General features: G+C 40.4%; 2 protein-coding genes across 2 annotated transcripts; both read right to left on the bottom strand.

Annotated features, from left to right (window-relative positions):
- Positions 1-1,396: 1,396 nt before the first annotated feature.
- On the bottom strand, positions 1,397-7,184 carry plk1 (polo-like kinase 1). The gene is made up of 11 exons (XM_079680064.1): positions 6,453-7,184; positions 5,869-6,037; positions 5,413-5,557; positions 5,229-5,322; positions 4,900-5,125; positions 4,739-4,781; positions 4,344-4,441; positions 4,142-4,219; positions 3,204-3,358; positions 2,829-3,011; positions 1,397-2,201 (listed from the first exon to the last, which is right to left on the bottom strand). The coding sequence occupies exons 1-11, from the start codon at positions 6,813-6,815 to the stop codon at positions 2,007-2,009; spliced, it is 1,749 nt and encodes a 582-aa protein (XP_079536190.1). The 5' UTR covers positions 6,816-7,184; the 3' UTR covers positions 1,397-2,006.
- Positions 7,185-13,332: 6,148 nt separating this feature from the next.
- On the bottom strand, positions 13,333-20,553 carry LOC307042514 (fascin-like). Its single transcript, XM_079686430.1, has 5 exons — positions 19,547-20,553; positions 17,146-17,302; positions 16,917-17,038; positions 16,393-16,563; positions 13,333-14,647 (listed from the first exon to the last, which is right to left on the bottom strand). Exons 1-5 carry the CDS (start codon positions 20,370-20,372, stop codon positions 14,442-14,444), a joined length of 1,482 nt encoding a protein of 493 aa, XP_079542556.1. The 5' UTR covers positions 20,373-20,553; the 3' UTR covers positions 13,333-14,441.
- Positions 20,554-23,463: the final 2,910 nt, after the last annotated feature.

The raw sequence follows: 23,463 nt of genomic DNA, 5'->3' as shown, positions 1-23,463 counted from the left end.
AATCCCTGTTATTTTGATGATTTTCAGGTTCATGTTTGTATTTTGTGGCTCTACTGTGACACGCTGTTTGCATGCTTAAATGTTCAATGCTCAAAAACCTACACACTACGGGGAAGGGAAAACCCCCAGAAAGCATAATAAAGTAGTCTCTGCTAAGATTTGGTAAACGGAACATATTCAACAACTCATTGAACTGCTGGTACTCAGAAAACAAGACTGAATTATTGAAGGTGTAGTCCTTCCTATTTGTTTTCCTTCATCTTTTCTACACTGTTAGTGTTCATAGAGCCCCAGTATCACACACTGAACCTCTCTGTGAGAGGGTTTTTCACGTTTTAGACCACTGTAACCCTAAAACCAACTTTGTGTTTTATTACTGCTGCTGTTATGAATGTTCCTTACTGTTGTTACTTGAATATGTTGGTGCATGTCTTCTTGTATTTAAAAGAAAGAAAAGTGTTGCCAAAGTTTGTTCTTATCATTTTCAGTAAACCTTAAATATGTTGTATTTTTGTCTCCTTTTTGTATTTCTATAGTTTATTCTATTGCCCTAACAACAAATGCTTAAACACAATGTTTGAATAACTGCTATTTTTACAATTATCAATACTAAGATAACTTGTACTAAAATATTATATTTGTAATTGGGGTCATGTAGTTATGACCTCACCCTGAGACATGCATGGTGTGTTTTTGTTGCTTTATTTAATTTTGAATGTTAAGAACCAACTGGGAAGTAAAATATTTGAGAAATGTCTAACCTAAATAGCAGTTTGTCAAATCCTAAAAAGAACCTAAGCTGTTTGGAGATTTGTGTCCGCCAGGGGGCGCCAGACTGATTTACTACATGGTTCATTGGCACCGACTGTTTTCAGACTGCTTTTTAAAATGTCTACCAAGACAAACAGTTTAAATCTTCCCTGGCTCCAAAGTCAGACTGAGGTTGTTCATGTTGGGTTTGTAATAACTACTGGGGTGTATCGGGGGCCACTTGCAAAAATGATCATTCATATAGTGCAAAGGCTGTTTCCTGTGAAAAAACGTGTTTAAATGTACAGGCAGGTAGGCCATCCAGTTATTTTAGCCGGGCCGGCTCAGATGATAGGTCGTGCTTTTTACAGCCCCACGGTTTCCACAGATGACATTTTTATGTATTCATTGCTATCGGGATGTTAAGAGCATTCCATGGAATATAACAAAAAGTGTTTCTGAAGTGAATTACCTACCCCCCCACCTAGATTTTCCAGAGATTTAACAGAAGTGTAGATAGTTCAAATTTGCATTTAAAAAGAAAAATAACTTTTCTGGTCAAGCATTGTCAAGAATCAAATACAGTAGTTTTTGCACTGCCAAATTCTAATATCTTATAAGCAGCACATGAAACAGACTCCAGTAATTTGTCAAGTTAAAGAGAATCTTTATTTAAACTGGGTAAAAACAAGCCATCTTTACAACAGGTATGCATATTCAGAAGTATATATACAAGTTTGCACGTTGTGTTGATCTAACATAGACTTATAAAAGAGTAAAATGTAGCTACAGGAAGAATATGCATGATGAAGAAATATTGACATGGTCCATTCCTCTACATATAAAAACATACAAAAGTAGAGAAGCAGACCCGAGAAGCTTTTTCCATTCGAGCCTCAACCCACACCAAGAGATTTAAAAAACACGACTCAACAAACAATCAAACAAGCCTAGAAATCTGGGAGCAATGTCTCACTTTCAAAATCCACCTGTCCCTTTAAGGCTTATTTGAATGCACGGGTTTAATTCAAATGCAGCCATCTTTGATTTACCGTCAGCAGGATGTGTTGGTCAAAATTAAGCTTCATCAAGAGTTTTCTTTAAACAGCAGGAAATAAAAGTGGTTGAGGGACCAAAATTCAAAAATGTACAACATATAAGATAAATGTTCAATGTATAGCCTGAAAAGTGAATAAAATACATGAGGATTTAAGAGTCTGTTTCTGATTAGAGACAGACGGTGATTAAAGGCGTGTCTATTGTGCGGCGGGGGGAGGCTTGCTGTCCAGCAGCTTCTCCACCATTAGCTTAGCGTAGCGCAGGCGGCTGGCCAGCTCCTTGGTGCAGCCGAACTCTTCGAGCAGCGACAGCTTGTACGTGCGGAACTCGCGCTTCTCGTCGATGTAGGTGACCGCGTTCATGAACGGACACAGGATCAGCTTGGTGTGGTCCTGGTGGAAGAGGGGGGGTGGGGGTGACGAGAGGAATATAAGTTTAGAACTGAGTCGCAACTTATAATTATACATCGATATCTGCCCATTATCTTTTAAATTATATCGGCCATCGATACAAACATTTCTCAGATTCTCAATGAGACGTCTTTAAAAAAGGTCTTGTTTTGTAAAAAACAAAGATAACAATTTTCATGTCCAATATGAAACCGAAGAAACGTCTATATCTGAGGCAAACAGCTGCATTTACTTTAAATATGATCTTAAATATAATAATATTGTTTGTGTGATTTTCTGGTTTTAAATGCTGGAATCCAGTAAACATTTCCTGATTTTTCTAACAATCCATCGTTTGCCTTTACCCGATTAATAATTAAATCCACATTACTGATGACTATTAAATCAAAATTATCATTGAGTTAATATTTTGGGAAAGATAGTCTACCCTACAATAGCGGCAAAAAAACGTCAAGCTATGTGGTGAAAAACATAATGCCATATACGAGTACTAAACATTGAACACTAGTGATCCATGAATAGTTGAAACTCTATATTAGAATCTGTGGGCTAAACAAAATAAGCTAATGTTTAAGAGACACCGGGTGGAGGAGATGTTGTGCGTCTCACCAGGAAGAAGTTGATCTGAACGGTGCCGTTGGTGAGGTGCAGCACGATGGCGCTCTTGGTCCTGAACCAAAGGGAAAGGTAGGGCAGGCGCGCCAGCTCGTCTCCGTCCCGCCGGGCCATGTTGGCGCCGGCCTTCAGCAGGTGCTCGCTCATGTAGTTACGAAAATATTTCAGCAACGTTATCTAGCAGGGGGAAGGATGACAAATTTGTAAGAAAAATGATACGTAACGTAAGTCTACCTGAAAAGTGTAACCTATTAATAGCTGTCAAATAAATAAATACATAAAACACTTCATCCTAAAATATACTGGAGAAACAGTTCAAAGTACCAGCAGAATATGGAAATAGTCTAAATTGTTTTGTGGAGCCCTCACCTTCTTGTTGAGAGCCGGGGGGAATGAGCGCGCGCTCAGGTAGGACTCTGTGGCCGTCTTGTCGATGTACTGCAGGCTGTCTCCGTCGGTGTACATCATGAGCCGCGTGTAGTCGTTGAACAGCACCCCCACACTGTTGTCGCAGAGCTGGTAGCCTGGAATACACATAAAAAAACACGTTATAATGAAACCCGTTATAATTTTTTTTGCCAAATGACAACCTAAAAATAAAACATGTCAGCCCTATCTAGGGGAAAACTACACATCCTCAACACCATTTCAAACCTACCTAACAAATCTAATTGGGCATTTCTCTGCAGCCATGTCTTGTTACTTGGAGACATTTAACAAAATACATGATGGCCTCATGTTTCTGAAGCAGTTTCAGGGCCCTGGTGTTGTCCACTCTCGCACACCGTCTTTCACCAACTTGTGTTTTTTATTGTGTCATACAGGGAATTAAACTTTATTTTGTTTTGCAAAAAATGACTGCAGAGTTTAATAACCTTGCTTTCCGTGATACGTCAATGAATCAAAGAGTTAGTGTTATCAGTTACACTTGAGCTTTTCTTGCTGGGAAAAATGTCTATTTGCTCAAAATAACTGGCTGAGTCCAAATTGTGACACCTGAAGCACCCAGAACAAACGGCCTTATATGAGCTGTGAAGGACAAAGCAAATGTTTTTATGTTGCTTTAAAGATATGATAGATTTTGGATATCGTCTATGGGAAAAGAGTTGTGCTTTCCTAGTTTTTAAAAAGGGTCAACCAGACAACAATTGTAGCATATAATTTTTTGGGGAAAAGCAAGTTTTACGCAGTATTTAGTCTAAAAGATATTCTAGCATTTGATTTTTTTCAAATGCTACCAACCAGAGGATTTAGAAAATGTTTAATTTGGCTGCTAGATGGATCTAGAGTCAGAGTTGAATTCTTACCTAATCCATATTTGTCAGAGTAGTCGACCCATTTGCTGATCCAGAAGATGGGAATGCATGCGGGATCCTCTGCCTCTTCTGGAAACACAAAAACAAAACAAAACCTTTGTAAGTAAAGTTCACAGTGGTACAAAAAATATCCAAACTTTTGAAATGTGCAAAATGGAATCTTATTAGAAAAATGATTCGAGTCTGCACTCGCCTTGGCAGATGACGGCCTTCTCAGAGGGCTTAGAAGCGATGATGGTGTTGAGCTGCTGCAGCATCTCTTTAATGTGGCACTCTGCCGGCTCAGGCTCCCTACACAGAAAACACAATGGTTACACATACACAAAGATGACTTTTGTAAAATAATGCGACACAAATTCATTCTAAATTGTGACACGCTGGCTTTCTCTACACTGTAGACACTTCCATTCAGGTTATTTATTTGTACCCGTAGGGAGATATGGTTTGCAGATAAAAGGGATCCATATGACGCACATTCTTAAACAACGCAACAGAGAACAACAAAAAGTACCCCTGCTCCGCCACATCTAAAAACCACTAGTACAAACAGGAGGAATCCACAAAGTTAACATTTCAAACATCTCTCACCTTTGCATATGCTCTTCCTTCACACCCACGTTCTCTGTCCCTCCTAGAAACGGAGAGAAAACAACGTCATGAACTCTATATCCAACCGAAACATTTCAGAATAAATGTAATAATATAACTTCTGCACAGAGTTAGATGTCATTTTCTGCCGGGCTTGTTACCTTGGTTGTTGATAGCAGTCAGTGGGCGTCTCTGGCTGAGCTCTGTGGTGGTGTTGGGCGCGATGGAGAAGCGGGGGGGAACCGTGAGGCACGTGGTGGGCAGACGTACGGGGATGTAGCCGGTGGTGAAGTACTCGTCCACTTCCAGCTCAGCGATGGTCGGCCTCTGGGAGGGTTCGGCATGCAGCATGCGCTTTATGAGGTTGGAAGCCAACGGGTTGATGTGCTGTGGAAAGAGATGGGAATGCAGGTTATTAGATAAGTCAAACCAAACATGTGTAAAAACGATATGTTGAAGGAATATTGAGTGTTACTTTAGCAGAACTTACCCAGGGGATGGTGTAGTTGTTCTTCTTGATGCGGTTGTAGGTCTCCTTTAGACAGGAGGTCTCAAATGGGGGTTTACCCACCAACAGAGTGTACCTGAGAGGATACAGACAGTGAGGAGGTTAATCTGACTGAATCTTTTGCTCAAGTGACTTTCTTTTTATATTCAGTCAAACTGTGACTTACAAAATGCACCCAAGCGACCAGATGTCCACTTCATAGCTGTGGCCTTTCTTACAAAGCACTTCAGGGGCAATGTAGTTGGGCGTTCCACACAGGGTCTTCTTCCTCTCGCCATCAAACTCGATTTTAGTGGCCAAACCAAAGTCCCCTGGAGTAGAAATACAGAAAAGCTTTTGAAAAAGGCGATGACTAACTAAAACATTTTTGTAGTATTTGTTTTTGGGACATCTGTGTGCCATGTTCCCTAATGAAAAGGTTTTTGTTGGTTTGTTACTCCTGAGTCTTTTCACTGCTATTCATCTAGGACGTATGACACATTTCAGTGGGGGTGTGATGAGGGCCTTGCTTTATCACAGGTCTAAAGGGTTTATTTGAGAGTCTACAGGTATCCATTACCCTTCTCAGGTGAGACAAGAGGGTTGAAGTGAAATCATATGCAATCTAAAAGGAGTAAATTACCAATCTTGAGCTCCATGTCATCATTAAGGAAGATGTTGCCCAGCTTCAGGTCTCTGTGGATGACTCTGTTGTTGTGCAGGTAGTGGACACCCTTCAGCAGCTGGGTCATGTAGTAGCGAGCCTCAGGTTCTGTCACAGCCTTACGACGCTTATGCAGCTCCAACAAGGACTGAAATGGAGAAGAAGATCATTCAATTCAACGTGAGAAAAAAACCCATAATGAAATACAAAGTTCTTTCTGTGAGACTTGAAAGTCAATGACAAAAAGTAGGACTAAAAAGGCTAAAATGAGAAATAGTTTGAGGATTAGTGGATGGATTTGACTGATTCTAAAGCAAATATTTGGGATGTGACCATGGCAGCACAAACAAGGAAAATAAGTCAATATTGATAACCATTAATTATTTTCCGTGTAATTACTTATTTGGCTTTATATAATTAGATACATTAGGCCACCGTGTCCAAAATCCCTTTGACGGTTCCTTCAATGTAAGCCACCACCCATCGGACTTCGACAGAGACCGCCGTGTAACCGTTGGCCCTGTGAAGTGTATACACATTACTTTTTTGAGTATTTAACTTACCCTTCTCCTGCAGATTTCCAGGACAACAAAGACAAAGTCGTCATCTTCGAAAAACCCATGGAAACCCACGACGTTTGCGTGGTTCAGACTCTTGTGAATGGCGATTTCAGAGGTCATTTTCTCCCTCTGGTGCTGCTTCAGGATCAGGGACTTGGGCACGATTTTCCCGGCGAAAACTTGCTTCGTCTCCATGTCTGTGATTTCGTAGCATTTTGCGAAACCACCCTTTCCAAGGAATCTCCCCCTCGCATATCTCTTCATGGTGCGTGGATCAACCAGGACATCTGGGATTTCTTTGAGAGGAGCTGATTTTGGGTCGACATTTGCCGACGGATTCGCCGGCTTTGCATTACCTGCACTCATTTTTTAATTAAAGCTCTCTGCGTCTTTTACAAAGTTAACGCTTAAAACTAACAAGTAGAGGTATCGATAGTTTGTGAAAAGGTTCAAACTATGGTTAACCGACGGTAGTTTAGCACTGGAAGCTAGCTTGCGCCCATGCGCTGGTGAATTCAAATCAAAACTAATGTTAACCACGCTTTAACGCGAACGTTATACAAGCCTTTGATTCGTCATTAAACAAAATGAAGTGAATGAGAATCTAAAGATTTACAAACCTGAAACTAACTATGTAACTAATCAACAGACGCGTCTCTCGGTGCTTGCAGTCCTGCCGTGCCTTTTGACAACAGACTCTGGTACTACAAATTTAAAAAGCTGCCTCGTCGTAACGGCGCTCTCTGATTGGTCCACTCGATTTGAATTCCAAGGCAGTGCAGCAAAGCATCCTGGGAAGATGAGTGCAAACATAGCCAATCGCCGACGAGAAAAGCATATGCTGCGTTATGATTGGCTGAATGCCGTTTGCTAGTCGTGCGTCATCTCCTAAACAAAGTGATTGACGGGAAATGCAGTTGGATTGGCATTTAAAACAGTTGTTGAGAATGAGAACAGGTTTTTTTGTGGTTCTTGCTTTACGAGAAAAATGTTTTTTAAATATTTACTGAGGTTACTGTCGCAATAGCTCGGTGTATGTGGTATATTTACTGTGATATAACAAAGATAATGTGGCTATTACATTTAATCAAAAGTGAAAGTATTCAGAAGTAGGCTATTTGTATTCAGCTAATGGTTACCAGATAAGAGATAGTACATTCACTCTACATTTTTCGACTATTTCCAATTTCTGCTAGTGGTTCAAACTATTTCTTCAAGTGTGTGTATTTTATTTGACAGCTATGAGAAGGGCTAATAGTTACTTTTTTAGTTTACATAACATTTATCCAACGTGACTAATATACACTGTTGACCAGGCCTTTAGGAGTAATATTGGGGTTCAGTCAGTATACTGCCCAAGCACTCTTTGACATGTTGACTGCTCACTGACCCGTTAGTTGATGGAAGATCATTTTTTTTAAATATATTACCATATTTTATTCACTATGCTCCTTAGATGTGCATGTGTGCAACTGTTTGTGTATTTGTATATGCATGTTGTAAAAAGAGTACTGTATAAACCTGTATAAAAACGCAGGTGCGTGTATGACAGAGTGGAAACTGAACCCTGTTAATAAAGGTCCATCTTCTTCTTCTAATTCTTCACGTTCATTCATTGGACTAAATCACCTCAAGTGTAGTTTAGATTACAATTATGAAACAACAGACAAAAGTCACTACAAAAAGTATATAGGCGTGTGGTGCAGTGGGTTGATGCAGTCAGCATGTCGTTGTGTCCCTGGGCAAGACACTTCACCCCAAATTGCTCCTGTGGGGATTGCCCACAGTATTGAGTAGTCGCTTTGGATAAAAGCGTCTAACAAGTGACATGTAATGTAATATAATGGATCCCATATCAGGGGTCCCATAAAACAAACCAGGTAGAGTCCTCATGATCAGCAACACCTAGGTAGGAGATAGGTATCTTACACTTTGAGGTGTTTTCTACCCCACTACAATTCCGAGGTAAATTATGTACTTTTACTCGACTACATTTATTTAATAACTTTCTTTGCTGATTTGGATGAATAATGTGAAATATAATCAAGTGTTGAATCAGACTTTAGTTCCACCTGGAGTACATTCACAAGCTACCCTGGAGTAGTCATTCAAACTAGCTGCACCTTTGCCAGCTTTGATGACACTTTAATGATCAATCATTATAAAGCATATCATATATAGGCTATTATTCTGAAATGGACCAATCTGCACAATGACTACTTTTTCTTTTGCTACTTTAACTATATTTTGATGATCATACTTTTCTACTTTTACATGAGGAACATTTGGAATGCAGGACTTTTACTGTAACAGAGTATTCCTACACTCTGAGTACTTCTACTTTTACTCTAGTACAAGATCTGAGGACATCTACTTTTACCCAAGTACAAGACCTGAGTAGGCTACTTCTACGTTTACCCATGTACAAGATCTGAGTTCTTCTCCCACCTCTGAACCAATGTACTTAAAGTATCAAAAGGTGAAGTACTCATTATGAATGATCCCTGTCGGTGTTGCATTAATGCATTAAACAGAGGTTAAGCTAATACCTATACTCCAACAATGGAATATACAATGAATATATATAGTACTTTTACTTTTGGAACTTCAAGTATATCTTGATTCTAATACTTTTGTACTTTTACTTGAGTAATATTTACAATGCAGGACTTTTACTTAGAGCATTCCTACACCCTTTTTTTGTTGTGAGTTTGTAACTTTATGTTTTTCAGTTAAATTAAATACAATGTAAAAAAGTAGTTGTACCTCAAAACTGTTGCAAGTTCATGTTATTTCTTTCAAAGTTTTACTTGAATAAAAGTATTAGCAGTAAAAAATAGCCTACTGAAAGTACCAAAAGTAATCACTCTGCACAATGGCTGATTTTATAATAACTACCTTTAAATCATTGTCACATCACCAACACTAGAGGGCAGCAGTAGATCCATAATAATAATAATCTGAAATGTAATGTAATGTAATATACGCCTGAATGCCTGAATCTGCTTTATTTTTTTCAATACAATAGATGAACCTATATGTTCATAAAACAGTGTCTGTGAAATTAGCTGTATATATTAAACTAAGCATTTCATATCTGTAAGACTTTATTTCAGATTGTTTAAACTTTGGTATGTCATGTGTTTCGTTGTTGGTGTATAACCTGAATAATGAAAGGCAGGTTTTCAGAGGAAACATTTTTGATCCTAAATATCTTGGGTTTCTTCTTTCCTAAAGTCAAATTGTTCTGTTGTCTTAAAAAAACACTAAACTAAATAACATCAGTGTTCTTTCTTTTCTTTTGTATTTATTGGCATTGCATTTGATGTATAAGCTATCCAAAAGCTACGAAAGTAATCAGGGTTTGAGTCAGATTACGGTATTAATGACATGTTTTTAAAGGTTACTAATAATTGCAGTGGATTACATTTTTAAAGTAACACTGACAGCCAACCTGTTAATCTGGAAGGCAGATTTGTCAAAACCCTGCCACATGTTTCCTCTTACAGATCACTGCACACAGCAAATACACAAATCCACTAAAAGGACGTGGCAATGGGAGAATAATTATGTTAGAGTGAGCTCCAATTTATTATGGACTATCACATGTCTCTGCTTATCTTGAGGTTTTTATCTACTCAATTTGTGTCTGAAGTGCCTCAGAAACTATTTCTGTAGGGTCTGATTTAAGGGATTTATTACGATTATTGATCTTCCCGTTTGTCTGAAACATCTCCAAATATTCATCCTCCCTGCCAGCATGTTACCATGGCAACACACAGAAATCCTGCACTGGAGAGATGCGGATGCTTTTGATATCTTTCTGTCTGTTTCTCTAGTAAAGTGCTGCAGGAATTAATCTCAAAACCGGTAATTGAGTTAGCATTTTAACTCTTCTGGTTCCCTCGTCTCAAAGTCAATTCGTTTTTTGGATGTCTTTTTGATTAGAAGCCTGAAATAAAGTCTGTGGTTTAACATAAACCACAGATACAATATGTCAGTCAATATCACTTTTGTGCATGTCTGAGAATTCTTTAACACTTCTTAAAAAAGATAATTGCTAAAAAGCGACTAAACAAGTAAGTCAGTAATAGTGCCCTTAAAGAGGACCTGTTGTGCTTTTGGGGGTTTTCCTTTCCTGTAGTGTGTTAAATTTCCAGAGGGAGTTTCTCTCTCACACACTCCCCCCTCCCCCTGCCTGAAACACCTCCATTGGACTCCTTTGTTTCCTTCTGTAACATAAAGACATCACTATGTAAGTGTGTAACGCTCCTATTGGCTAGCACTCCAACACATTGTACGTGATATGCTAAGTAGCGGGACATCTCTAAGTGGTTGACCAATCACAACAGAGCCGGGCGGCCAGCTAACCAATCAGAGCAGACTGGGCTCTGGTTTCAGACAGAGGGTGAAAAGAGGTTCTGCAGCACAGGCAGTATGAGAAAAATAAAGAGCTTTTTGAACATTAAAGCATGGACACATGTCACAGTAGAGAACACAATACACAAATCAAACCTCAAAACGAGCATACTTAGGCCCCTTTAAGTCATGCCAGTAAGTTGTTTTCTGTTTGGAGCTTAATTCTTTTTCCTTCTGCTGATTGCAATACGCTTAAAAAATGCATAACAGCGCTGTTAATATATGAATTTATCCTGGAGTTATCCTCACAAAATCTAACGGAACAAACCCATTGACTCTTTGCCGAGTTTGGCACACATACACTGGGGCAAAAAAGTATTTAGTCAGCCACCAATTGTGCAAGTTCTCCCACTTAAAAAGGTGAGAGATGCCTGTAATTTTCATCCTAGGTATACCTCAACTAAGAGAGACAAAATGAGAAAAAAAAAAAATCCAGAAAATCACATTGTCTGATTTTTAAAGAATTTATTTGCAAATTATGGTGGAAAATAAGTATTTGGTCAATAACAAAGGTTCATCTCAATACTTTGTTATATACCCTTTGTTGGCAATGACAGAGGTCAAACGCTTTCTGTAAGTCTTCACAAGGTTTTCACACGCTGTTGCTGGTATTTTGGCCCATTCCTCCATGCAGATCTCCTCTAGAGCAGTGATGTTTTGGGGCTGTCGCTGGGCAACACGGACTTTCAACTCCCTCCAAAGATTTTCTATGGGGTTGAGATCTGGAGACTGGCTAGGCCACTCCAGGACCTTGAAATGCTTCTTACGAAGCCACTCCTTCGTTGCCCGGGTGGTGTGTTTGGGATCATTGTCATGCTGAAAGACCCAGCCACGTTTCATCTTCAATGCCCTTGCTGATGGAAGGAGGTTGTCACTCAAAATCTCACGATACATGGCCCCATTCATTCTTTCCTTTACACGGACCAGTCGTCCTGGTCCCTTTGCAGAAAAACAGCCCCAGAGCATGATGTTTCCACCCCCATGTTTCACAGTAGGTATGGTGTTCTTTGGATGCAATTAATTAATTAATTAATTTACCAATTAATTCATTAGAAATCCTACAATGTGATTTCCTGGATTCTTTCCCCCCATTGTGTCTCTCATAGTTGAAGTGTACCTAGGATGAAAATGACAGGCCTCTCTCATCTTTTTAAGTGGGAGAACTTGCACAATTGGTGGCTGACTAAATACTTTTTTGCCCCACTGTATGACTCTGTAAGAGGGGGAGGGCTGAGTTTCCTCTGCAGAAGGACGGAGGAAGAGGAAGAGGAGTATAGGTTACCTCCCTCTACTCGTCTTCCTTTCCCTTGTACAGTTTTGGCTCAGAGAAATCTCAAGGGGATATGATGCATGTGCTTTCATCCTTCTCCCACACAAAACAGCATCTATCACATCTCAATTGAATCCTCGATGGCCTATTTTCTATTCAGGTTTTATGGAGGAGGAAGATGACAACCAGTGTGGCTAAATGATGGAGCTCTATGGCACTGAGGAGGAAGATATTATATTAAGTTGAAAAAATAACAGTTAGGATCAATTCAGCAATGGTTTTGGAAATATTAACTACCACCAAATTAGCCTTTAAATAAATGAAGGTGCGCCAGAGTCCCGATCGGACCAAACAACTACAAAGTGTAGCTGGAGATGTGCAAGTTCACCTTCTGCTCCCTTGTTCTGCACAACCTGGCAGCCTTTTCGCTCTTGCACCTCTCTGTAAATGCATGTGTTTGTACATATGTGTTCAAATGTTACCTGGATAGGTCCTGTGTGTGTGTGTGTGTGTGTGTGTGTGTGTGTGTGTGTGTGTGTGTGTGTGTGTGTGTGTGTGTGTGTGTGTGTGTGTGTGTGTGTGTGTGTGTGTGAGAAAGAGAGAGACATATTGTTTATTGTACAAGGGTGAAGACTTGGTTAGGGTTAGGGTTAGGGTTAGGTTAAGGGTAAGGGTTAGGGTTAGGCATGTGTTGGTTATGGTTAAGGTTAGGATAAGTCTCCAGGAAATGCATGTAAGTCAATGTAATGTCCCCTGAAGTGATGTATACATGGTGTGTGTGTGTGTGTGTGTGTGTGTGTGTGTGTGTGTGTGTGTGTGTGTGTGTGTGTGTGTGTGTGTGTGTGTGTGTGTATACAAAAACAGAGTTGAAAACTGAATTATTAATAAAGGAACTTTTCTTTCTTTCTTTTTTCTTAAAGACGACAATTGTTGGGAACTTCGCTCTCTGGCCGTCATGAATATCTGTTCAACATGTTGTGCCAACCCATCTATATGTTGAGATGTTAAGATCTCAACCAAAGTGATTGACGACAGACCGACAATGCAACTATAGCAATAGCATGAACCATGTCAATCCAAAATGTTACCAGTTACCAAATTAAAACTGCTTGGTTAAAAGTTATTTGGAAAATCCATGCATCAGATCCTGGAGAAATAAAACCAATTGCCAAGAAGAAGAAGTCCAGGAGAAGGTCAAATATTAAGAGGGAAAACTTTATTGAGGTTTTTCAGATCAAGTGTAAGAACATGAAAAGAGAGAGGAAGGCACAGCCACAATTATAGCCACAGAGACTTTCATTGCGTTTTCACACCATCCATTTCATCATAACAAACATGTGCTTTTAACTTATTGTAGTTAGAATCTATTGTGCAGAATTAGTCACAGCTGGAATAAATGTATCTATGACTATATTTGTATGCATTCATGTGCATTTGAGTGCATAGTAGCCAACCTCCTTTTCACTACTTTTAACAGAACGGATTATTATTCTCACTAAGAAGTCTCCTTAAGTTGATGATTGAATCTCAACGCTCCTTTGATTTGTTTCCAAGCATAATTGAAAACCTTCCACTGCCAATCAGAGGAGTGGATTACAGTGTTTATGGAAAACCTTTGACTACTGACTACTTCGTGTAGATGCATCCGTCTATAAACAGATTGTGTCTTCCTGCACACCAAAGAGAAGGAAATACATCTGGCAAGTAGCATACAGGCAACATGTTAGATCTATTCCTTTCTTTTAAACCCTCAGACACTTTTTCACTTGGTTACTATGTTTCTTTTAAGTATTCAGCGACATAAAAGCCTTATATACAGCAGAAGAATGTGCATTAGTAACATCCCTTTATCTAGTTTGAGTTGTGCTTAATAGTTTAAAAGAGACCAGGAGATGAAAGCAGCGTATAGAGCGAGCAGGACATTTAACAAGAGAAGGTTAGTAAGTGATGATTTATAGCATTCAGTATGTTTGTTTACACCAGTAGTCACCACAGTTAGGCACAACATTTCCCAGCGTGTGTTGATTGGAAGTGAAACCACATTATGATTTATTCATTACACAACATCAGTACATCCACATGTCCAGTTAAAAAGCCCAGTAAGAGATAATAATAATAATGGAGAAAGAAAATAAAACACCTGTAGTGCTTTGGTGCCATGACTTCCAGTTTAACACATCCATCCAGACAAATTCACGATTACACACACACACAGGCACATGTATGCAAAAAAAGCTACCTAAAGTATTTATCAATAGTTTGAAGCATTGTGTCAGGTAGAGTGGAGGTCCAGCTTTGTGTTCTCAGTATTCCCAGAGGGTGGCGCTGTCCACGGAGTCGGCGCTGGCCTTCAGCCCTCCAGCGTGGTCTCCCTTCAGGTACTTCCCCCCCAGAGCACGGATGGCCATCTTGTTGAGGTCACAGAACTCAAAAAGGAACTGGACGGGTGTGGAGCCGCTGCATCCCACCGCCGTGTCCTCTCCAACACACCAATACTTCCCCTGGGAGTCTGGAGAGGACACACACACACACACACACACACACACACACACACACACACACACACACACACACACACACACACACACACACACACACACACACACACACACACACACACACACACACACACACACACACACACACACACACACACACACACACACACACACACACACACACACACACACACACACACTTTGTAAAGCACCGGATTATGTGTATACCAAGGGAAAACGTCTGTGGCTGAACAGTGAAGCCCATGTGGAAGTAACAGAGACTGCAGTTCATCGAACGTCCACTTGAGGCTCACTCCAAAAGCCAGTCAATAGCCGCTTTCACACCAAGTACTTTGCCGTACTTAGTTCCCAGCACTTAGTACCACCATGGAACTAAGAGCTGATCGCGTTCACCCCGGAATAACTTCCCTGAGGGAAGATTACGCAAATGAAGCCGCTGACATCACTTCTTCTTCTTCTGATTTGAGTTTACTGGCAGGCCGCTAACAACTTCACGGCGTATACTGCCACCCGCGTCTTCAAAAACCTTTTCCGAGTTTTACGGGGCGTGGTTTGCAATTCGCCCAGCCAATCAGAAATTTGAACTTTTTTCTCCCATGAAAGTACCTGCTCTCTAGCAGGCACTAAAAAGGGGGTAAAAGTTCTCATGAACTAAGTTCTCTTTTTGGTGTGAACGCAAAATCCCAGGAACTATTAGAACTAAACGGGAAAAGTACTCCGGTGTGAAAGCGCCTATTCCCCATAGTCCCCCCTTTAAAGCAAATGTATTTAACTACCGTTCAAGTTACCAAGTTATACAAGCCTTAACATAGAAAGTATACATAAGTTGTTTATTATTTTATTGGAGTTTTACTTATTTTGTTTGATTTGTTTTTGACTACTGTAAAGGCCTGTTTTCTTTGTTACATGTGGAAAAAGTTATTTATTTTGAGCATTGCACAATATCATCCCACCATCGGAGGACAAGCAGCTCATCAACTGTGACTAACAAAAATATAAAGGAAAGAAAACGGGTTAGAAATGTCTGTTCAAGGCGTCTATTGGCTTGATAGAAAATCTAGCTAAAGTTAGTTAACCCTAACCCTTAAGAGCTTGGTAAAGAAAATAACGTTTTGGTCGATATAGCTAGATTAACCTTTTCACACCTGTGCAAAGACATCTACGTACCTCATTTCCCTTTTTACATTATGTTATCACTGTATCATCATGGAGGAAAAGGATAACAGATATTTGATCAGCACTAAGTTTGATGGCTGAAATGATGAAAGGTTTTTGATGTAAGGTGGTTGTGGAGCCATGTAGCTGTGATGTTATTTCCATTAGATCTCTAAACATTGACTGCGTCTAGAGCAAAGTGGAGTTTTATAGACCTGTGATGTACCCACACTGAGACGAGGAAATAGGAGCGTGGTGCCCAGGGTAATGTGAATCTGTTCGAGTTTGTGCATTGTTTTGCAATTCTTGAATGTTTGATTTTCCCCATCTAATTTAATTGTACTATTGACCAAAAAGGGAAGAATAAATATTACCTCATTGATCTGTTATTCCCATGTACAAGAATCAAAATAGACACCAAAGGGCAAACCGTTGTAATTTTTTACAAACAGAAACATCTACCATCAGGATGCATGTTATTTTCACAGTTTTCTACACATTCGTTTTTTTTTAATCATGTGTCTTGTTGAAGATAAATAAAACATGCAGGAACAGCACAACAGTTCTGTTACCCGCTCACCTTTAAGAGCATAAGCTCCGTTGTGAAACTCCAGCTGGAAAACGTCGTACGATGCTCTGTTGGAGTCTAGGGTCGCCATCCCTGCTTTACGCGCCCCGATGAACCCGTGCTCCCCACGAAGGACGATGATTGGACGGTTGATCAGCTTCATCAGGAACTGTTCAGCCTCACCTGAAGAGATCGGGATTTTGATAAACCAACTCTTTCCCCAAAGCATCTTAAACGTCACCTATTACGCAAAATCCACTTTTTCATGTCTCTTCTACATCAACATGTGTCCCCTCTGTGTAAAGAGATTCTGAAAGTTTCAGGAACAAAGATTTGCTCACTTTTTGTCCTGATCCATTTATATAAAAACCTGTCTGAAAATGAGCTGATCAGATTTTGGCCACTTTATGATGTCATAACGATTTGTTGGCATGTGTTACCATTAGCCAATTACCGCAAGGTAACCTGAAAAACAGTGTAATAGGGGACCTTTAAGGAGAGGATGATCGTAGCTTATTGACAGGAACGTCACTGACCTGTGGTGTCGACAGTAGCAGCTAAGTGCCCGTTCCTCTTGGCGATCACATATTTGTTGTTGGCTGCACGCACACAAACACGACCGTCACGCCACTCCAGCTCAAAGTCACTGTCGGCCGACCTGTGACACACACATTAACAAACTAAATGAACAAACTATGAGGAATATGCAAATTAGGTGCGTGACATTTAACATGACCCAGTGTGTGTTTATTTGTGTGTGGTTACTTGGTGGATGCCGTGCACTGCAGGCCCCCAGATGCTGTCAGAGTCCAGTATTTTCCAGCAGCGGTTCTAAAGGCACACTTCCTGTCCTCACGGCTCATCTCCAACTGGAACACTTCCTGATCTCCTTCCTCGTCCTGATTGGCTGACAGGTCTATGCCTAGAAAAGTGGGACAAGCTGTTGTCAGATTTAATTCAGTCTGAAACTCTGAATCCCTCCTATTCATGAGGTTGACTCTGAAAGGGACACAACGTCCTCTGTGCCCAGTTTTTTTTAAAGTGTTGTTTCAAAGATTTGTTGCAGCCTACAGTGAGATGAGCCAGTCCTGAAAGTGACTTTGTTTAGAGAGGAAGGTGATGGGGAAAATCATAGTGGAACAACAACAAAGCAAGTGTTTCCAAATATGAAAAGAATAGATTTGCAAATATCAGTCAAAAAGTCTTGTTACTGCATTATGTTGTAATGAGGACTGAGTGGACACATATCTCCACTTCTCTCATGGTGAATATCTAGACTAGAAACATGAAACTTTAATTAAAACAACACATACTGTAAGTCCCAAAATGGGGAGTTCAGACTCGCTTAAGACTTGACATGAAACTCAGAGACACTCGTTAAAATTGCAGACCATGAACAAAGAAACAGGCAGTCAGCTGAGCTCTGCACACGCTAATACTTAAACTACCTTTAAAGGCCCATGCATTAAACACGCATGAAAATGACTAAGACTGTACATCAAGTCATAACTGAGAACTACTTGCAGTAGTTATGATACTGAGTAGGGCTGCTCGATTATGGCAAAAATCATAATCTCGATTATTTCGGTCAATAATTGATATCACGATTATTAAAAACGATTATCCATTTACTTTGAAAACATCAATTTATTGGAGAATTTTTTTAACAGTATGTTTTTAACAGTTGATTACCCTGAACTTTAAGTATAATTAAACTGAAAAACCAAAACCAAAAAATATTAATAATAATAAAAAAATAATCGTTTTATTTCGATTACGTTGTTTTCGTATCGTTGCAAGCCATAATCGTAAATGCGATTAAAATACGATTAATTGAGCAGCCCTAATACTGAGACTATATGTTCCAGTTATAACTGAGACTATGGCAATGTCTCAGTTATGTCACTCTAACCTAGTCTCCGTTATAGTTAATTTACTGAGGTTAGGTTTCAGTTATGTAAGAGCACTCGAGCATTATTTATTGATTTTTAACCATTTGGGAGCAACACACTGACATTATCTTAAAAAGATGTTGTGGACATGGACAGCAAACAGTTGCATCCATTAGGAGTCTTGTTTCTGGCTTATTTATGAATTCAAGTCTAAAATCACCACTCATAAAGCTTTTTATGGATTTCTACCTGCTCTTTGACTAACTGTCTCCCCTTTCACCTGTAATGTGACCCCTTTGCTATAACATAAAGCCAGCCATTTTTGCAGCTCTGAAAGTATTTTTTTCCCCCCAAACATACAGTAGACGTCACGTAACAGACATGTCTTAACCATAGACAGTATATATATAAGATTTTAACCTGCAAGTTGCTCATAAAGACTTAAGGTGACTCAAATGACCCAGCTGGGAATCTCTCCACCATAGAGGAGTTCAGGAATAAAGCTCTTCATTTAGACTTGACACAAAAACCTATTTAACCATTGAAGTGTCCTTCGCAGTCATCCACACTGAGCGCAACGCCTCATTCCAGTTATTGGGCTATATTGATGCCGGTGGTCCATTAAAAATAACGTTTACTACTTCAATGAAAGACCAGGTCAGAAGTCGCTACCCTGCACTGACCTCATTAAATCATAATTATCTTTCTCCTGCCGCAATCCATCTCTCCAGGAATGCACACACACCATCTCTGCTTGCATTAAAGCGTATTGACTGCTTGAATAAACTGCTGTTAATGATCAGTCTGGCCCAGAGCGAGACTGAGTGGCGACAAGACAAAGAGGTAACATGTGGCATAAAGATCCACATTCAGGACTGAGTCACACCTCCCTCTGTCTCTCCATTTGATCCTTTTTGTCTCCAAAACAAACCATTCCTCATGTTCTGTCTTTATTCTCAGGCTATTATGAGATAAAGGATGAGGGATAACTGTAGACTGAAGCTTGTCCTGAACCAGCAGCCACAATGCAGGGGTAGAATTACTGCAGAAAAAATGTTAAGCTAGGCAGAGGCTGGCCAAAAGAAGGGAGGAGGGAGGAGAAAGGGAGAGTAATGAAAAACACATGGTGTGAGGAAAATGAAGTAACAGGGAAACTAATTCTCCCTCAGAGACTAATGCAACAGCTGCATGGTGTGTGTCAGTTATGCAGTGACTTCATCTGTACAGTGAAATATGATTTGTGTTTCTGGCTCTGATTGTCTGCAGAGCCTCACCTTGCCTCGTGGAGACGTTCCTCTCGTTGCCTGCAGTCAGTACGACCTGCGCGTGGCTGCGCTCGAGGCCAAACAGTTCATCCTTCCCCACGCGGCCGCTTTTCCCAGACTTCATTGTGCCGGTCGGGCCCGCGGGCGCCAGGTAGAGGCCGTTACAGTCGCGGAAAGCCACTTTCCCGGAGCGGAACTCCAGCATGTAGCCGGTGTCCTTGTCGGTGTTAGTGGACAGGCTGCCATCACTGCGGAGGAAGCGGTTGTCTGAAGTCTCCAGGTGGTAGCGCTGGTCCCGATACACCAGAGTCACCAGAGAGTCCACCCCCCAGGGGACGTCCCGGTCTATGGACACCTCCTGCCGACCCCCTTTCGTGCTCAGGTGCGCGAAGCGTTTGCGCGTGAAGCTGTACAGGTTGACCTGCGGGTGCACGGCCAGGTGCACGCTCCATTTCTCTGCCGGTGTGGCTGTCTGCGCAAAGCAGGTGATCCGGTCCTCGCTTCCGCCCAGGAACCGGCCGTGCGGCTCGGACTGCAGAGACCACCGCCCGTCCTCGTGCGCGGTGATGACGAAGCGGCAGTCGCGGCCGCCGCGCGTCTCGCTGTCCGCGGTCACGTTGCCGTCTTTGTCCGTGGCGAGGTAGCGGCCCAGGTGGGAGCGGAGGAACACCGCGCTGCCGTCCTCCCCGGTCTGCTCCAGGGTCCAGGTTTGCTTCTTCTTCAGGCTGCTGGCCGACGCGTTGATCTTAAAGCCGAAGGTCTCCGCGGTCAGATACTTCCCCGCGCTGTTGATGAGCCCCAGAGGGATCTGCAGCAGGTCCCCGTCAGCATACATGACTACCGTGTGTCAGAGATAGAAAAGAAAAGGATTCTTGTTTAGAGAGGCGGACAGAGAGGAAAACGTGGGGGAGTGTGAGGGAGGGACAGAGAGAGAGAGAGCTGCTCTGCTGGCTGGTGATGAGGAGGAGGAGGAAGATGATGAATGTCCCCTGACTGCAAATCCAGACTGCCTCTCTGGAGCTGCAGGAGTTTCAGGACTGGGAGTTTTTTTCCTGCTGTAACGGCAGAACACGCCCCAGATGTACAGGCAGAGGAGCTGGAGGGAGATTACAGCAATTTTGGAAAACCACCCACCACACACAGAAATAATGTGTATTACAGTATCATCCCAACTATTAGTAATAGCTCATAAGAGGTTGAAGACGTGCTTGGATCTTGTACTTAAGTTAACGTATACCAAAGTGTAGAAATACTGTCCTGTAGAAGTCCTGTAATCAAAATGGTACTCAAATGGCATCAACATTGACTTAAAGTACCAAAAGTAAAACTACTCCTTATGCAGTTTGGCCCATTTTAGATTAATACACACTATATGTGTTGATTATAATTATTGATATATTACTGTGTTTATAAAACTTAAAAAGGTGAAACACATTTGTATACTGCTGGGTAGCATATTCAAATGTAATCCAGGTGTAACGAAAGTCTTATTTAAGTGATGATTCTATTTTACATCATTAATCCATATCTGCAAAGTAACTACATTTACCAACAATATTTACCTCTGAATTGGAGTAGAAGTAAGTAGCAGAACATGGAAATACTCAAGTAATATACAACTCCCCGCAAAATTGTACTCGGGTACAGTACTTGAGTAAATGAACTTATATGTTGTACACACTGACTGTATGCCACACATTCCCCCCTTTACTTTCCCTCCCTTTGAAAGTCGTGAGTGTAAACTGGGCTTTAATTGAGATCTGCTCTCAGTTCCACATGGTCAGAGCCATTCTCCCAGAACAGAGCACTGTTTGTCTCATGGCTGCGTGTCTGTGCTGCAGCTATGAAGAAGCGGAGGTAAAGAGTTGACATACTTCTGACTAGAAGTATGTCAGCTCACTTAGTTATGGAAGGTGTCGAAGCCCCAATACTTTATAAAATAATCTGTTACAAGCGAAAGTCGTGCATTCAATATCCTAAGCTATCAGCAAAACCCAATTAGAGAATCACAAATCTAAGTACAGGAAACCTGACTCTGCACCCATTGGCATATTATTTATTACATTGTTAACACTGATATTGTTTAAACAGCATTTTACTTGCTGGTTATGGTGGAGCTAGTTTGAACTACTTTAATGAAGTGGTTCCCAATCTGGGAATCACATCCCTCCAAAAGGTCACATGTTAAATCAAAGAGGTCATGAGGTGATAAACTGAAGAGGAAAGAAAAATAAAGTTATGAAAACATTATCTTTGAAAAGTATTAAAAATGTTGACCTCAAACAGTTATTCAAATAAAAACATGTGAGAGGTTTTGAGGGGAAATGTCCACAACTTAACAGCTTACAACTTAAAGTCAACAAAATGTGACAAGAGCCCCAAGTAGACACTATCTTTTGTAAAGGTAGGAACAACCTTGTCCTGTCTTCAACACGTTTCTGTATTTTGTAAACTAATCATGTCTGACATACCGGTTTAATCCAAACAGTGAGTGTTAGATTTAAGTAGAGGACTACAAATAATACAAAATGTTCACCTGTAATGTATGAAACCGTACACCATACAATGGAGATGCTCAAGGTAAGGATTGAGTAAAAGTATAGCCTTCTTAATTACTTCCAGACACCTTTACTTTTGATATCTGGTGGGGTTTTCCTGACTTGTTATATCCCCCTTTACAATTAAGAGAAAACATTATAGAGAATATGATATTTTAGGCCAGCGTGCAGGCAGTGGGCTTATTTTTTCTCTTAACTGCCTTTAATTCCCTGTGATGACATCTTGCCATTGTAAAGTACGTGATGTAGTAATAGGATATATCTGTTATTCTCTACTCCTCCTGTATTGAATTACGATTTCAGGCAGATATGAAAAATATTGTTATGGATTTCACATGGAAATCAGACGTCCACAGCCAAAGTTAAAGGTGTGGGGTTTCTGTTATGAGCTCCAGTATTTTCCTGACCTTGTTCCACCCGTTTCCATCCTGGATCCCCTTCCTGCACATTATTTATCCTGGAGAGAGACACCAAGCTTATCTTTTCCCCACAACAAACAGAATAATATTAGAAGCGTAATGCAGAGCCACACGAGAAGCCAATATAAATAGTTACGCCTTATGAGCTATTTTGTTTGTGTGTACTCCTGTAAAACGTCTCTTACCTAATTTTATCTGATTACCTATGCTGTTCTGATCAGTGAAATACTTGTAAAGTTGTTTTCTGTAATGTTTATCCCTCTTACCAACAGACAAGTTACTTTTTGTATTCTTTAAAGGGTCAGAACACCTCTGCACAGCTAAAATAGCTTGCTCACGCTGTTGAATGTAATTTGAGGAAGCATGACACACTTTTTCCTTTCAAATTAAAATTTAAAATTACAACAGGATCATGGGTAGTTCACTGTACATCCATTTGCATTAGTTTGCATGTGCACATTTCCATGTCAAAGATTATGCAAAAAACTGCCCAAAGACCAAATGTGGATTGTGTTTGCGTGCATGCTGTAAGTTAAAAAACAATACAAGTTTTGATTAGCTTTTATTTGTTTAAATTACACACAAAAAAACATTGCAATTCTGCCATAAATTGTTTTTAAAAAATATTTTATAGTTAAAATAATGAATCAAATAACTCAAATATTTGCCAGTTATTACCCCAGCATGGCATATGCTAACTAGCTTGTCTGAACAAGTAAAAAACCCATCTAATGTTGACCTTATGCAATAAATTGATAGATTAAATTAACAAAAATTCAACCCAGTATCATAAAAATGGCAAGATTTCCATTTTTAAAGTGCACCTATCATACTATTTTTAGGTAATAGCATAGGTCTCAGATATATAAAAATATAAAAAAAACATGTCTATGAAGTGTTTTGCTCAAAATACCAAACAGATCACCCATTCTAGCCATGCCTCATATCC

The sequence above is a fragment of the Notothenia rossii genome (assembly GCF_949606895.1).
Source record: "Notothenia rossii genome assembly, chromosome: 1".
Classification (NCBI taxonomy): domain Eukaryota; kingdom Metazoa; phylum Chordata; class Actinopteri; order Perciformes; family Nototheniidae; genus Notothenia; species Notothenia rossii.
Note: the sequence above shows the minus strand (reverse complement) of the source record. Positions and strands in the feature narration are given on the sequence as shown.

Excerpts from the sequence above, each read along its gene's own strand:
- LOC307042514 (XM_079686430.1), bottom strand. The coding sequence starts at position 20,372 with ATGTATGCTGACGGGGACCTGCTGCAGATCCCTCTGGGGCTCATCAAC. Across the intron at positions 17,303-19,546 it reads GAACGTCTCCACGAGGCAAG|GCATAGACCTGTCAGCCAAT; the intron begins GTGAGGCTCTGC and ends CCACTTTTCTAG. Across the intron at positions 14,648-16,392 it reads CGGAGCTTATGCTCTTAAAG|ACTCCCAGGGGAAGTATTGG; the intron begins GTGAGCGGGTAA and ends TGTCCTCTCCAG.
- plk1 (XM_079680064.1), bottom strand. The coding sequence starts at position 6,815 with ATGAGTGCAGGTAATGCAAAGCCGGCGAATCCGTCGGCAAATGTCGAC. Across the intron at positions 6,038-6,452 it reads TGGAAATCTGCAGGAGAAGG|TCCTTGTTGGAGCTGCATAA; the intron begins GTAAGTTAAATA and ends TCTCCATTTCAG. Across the intron at positions 3,012-3,203 it reads CCCCGGCTCTCAACAAGAAG|ATAACGTTGCTGAAATATTT; the intron begins GTGAGGGCTCCA and ends TCCCCCTGCTAG.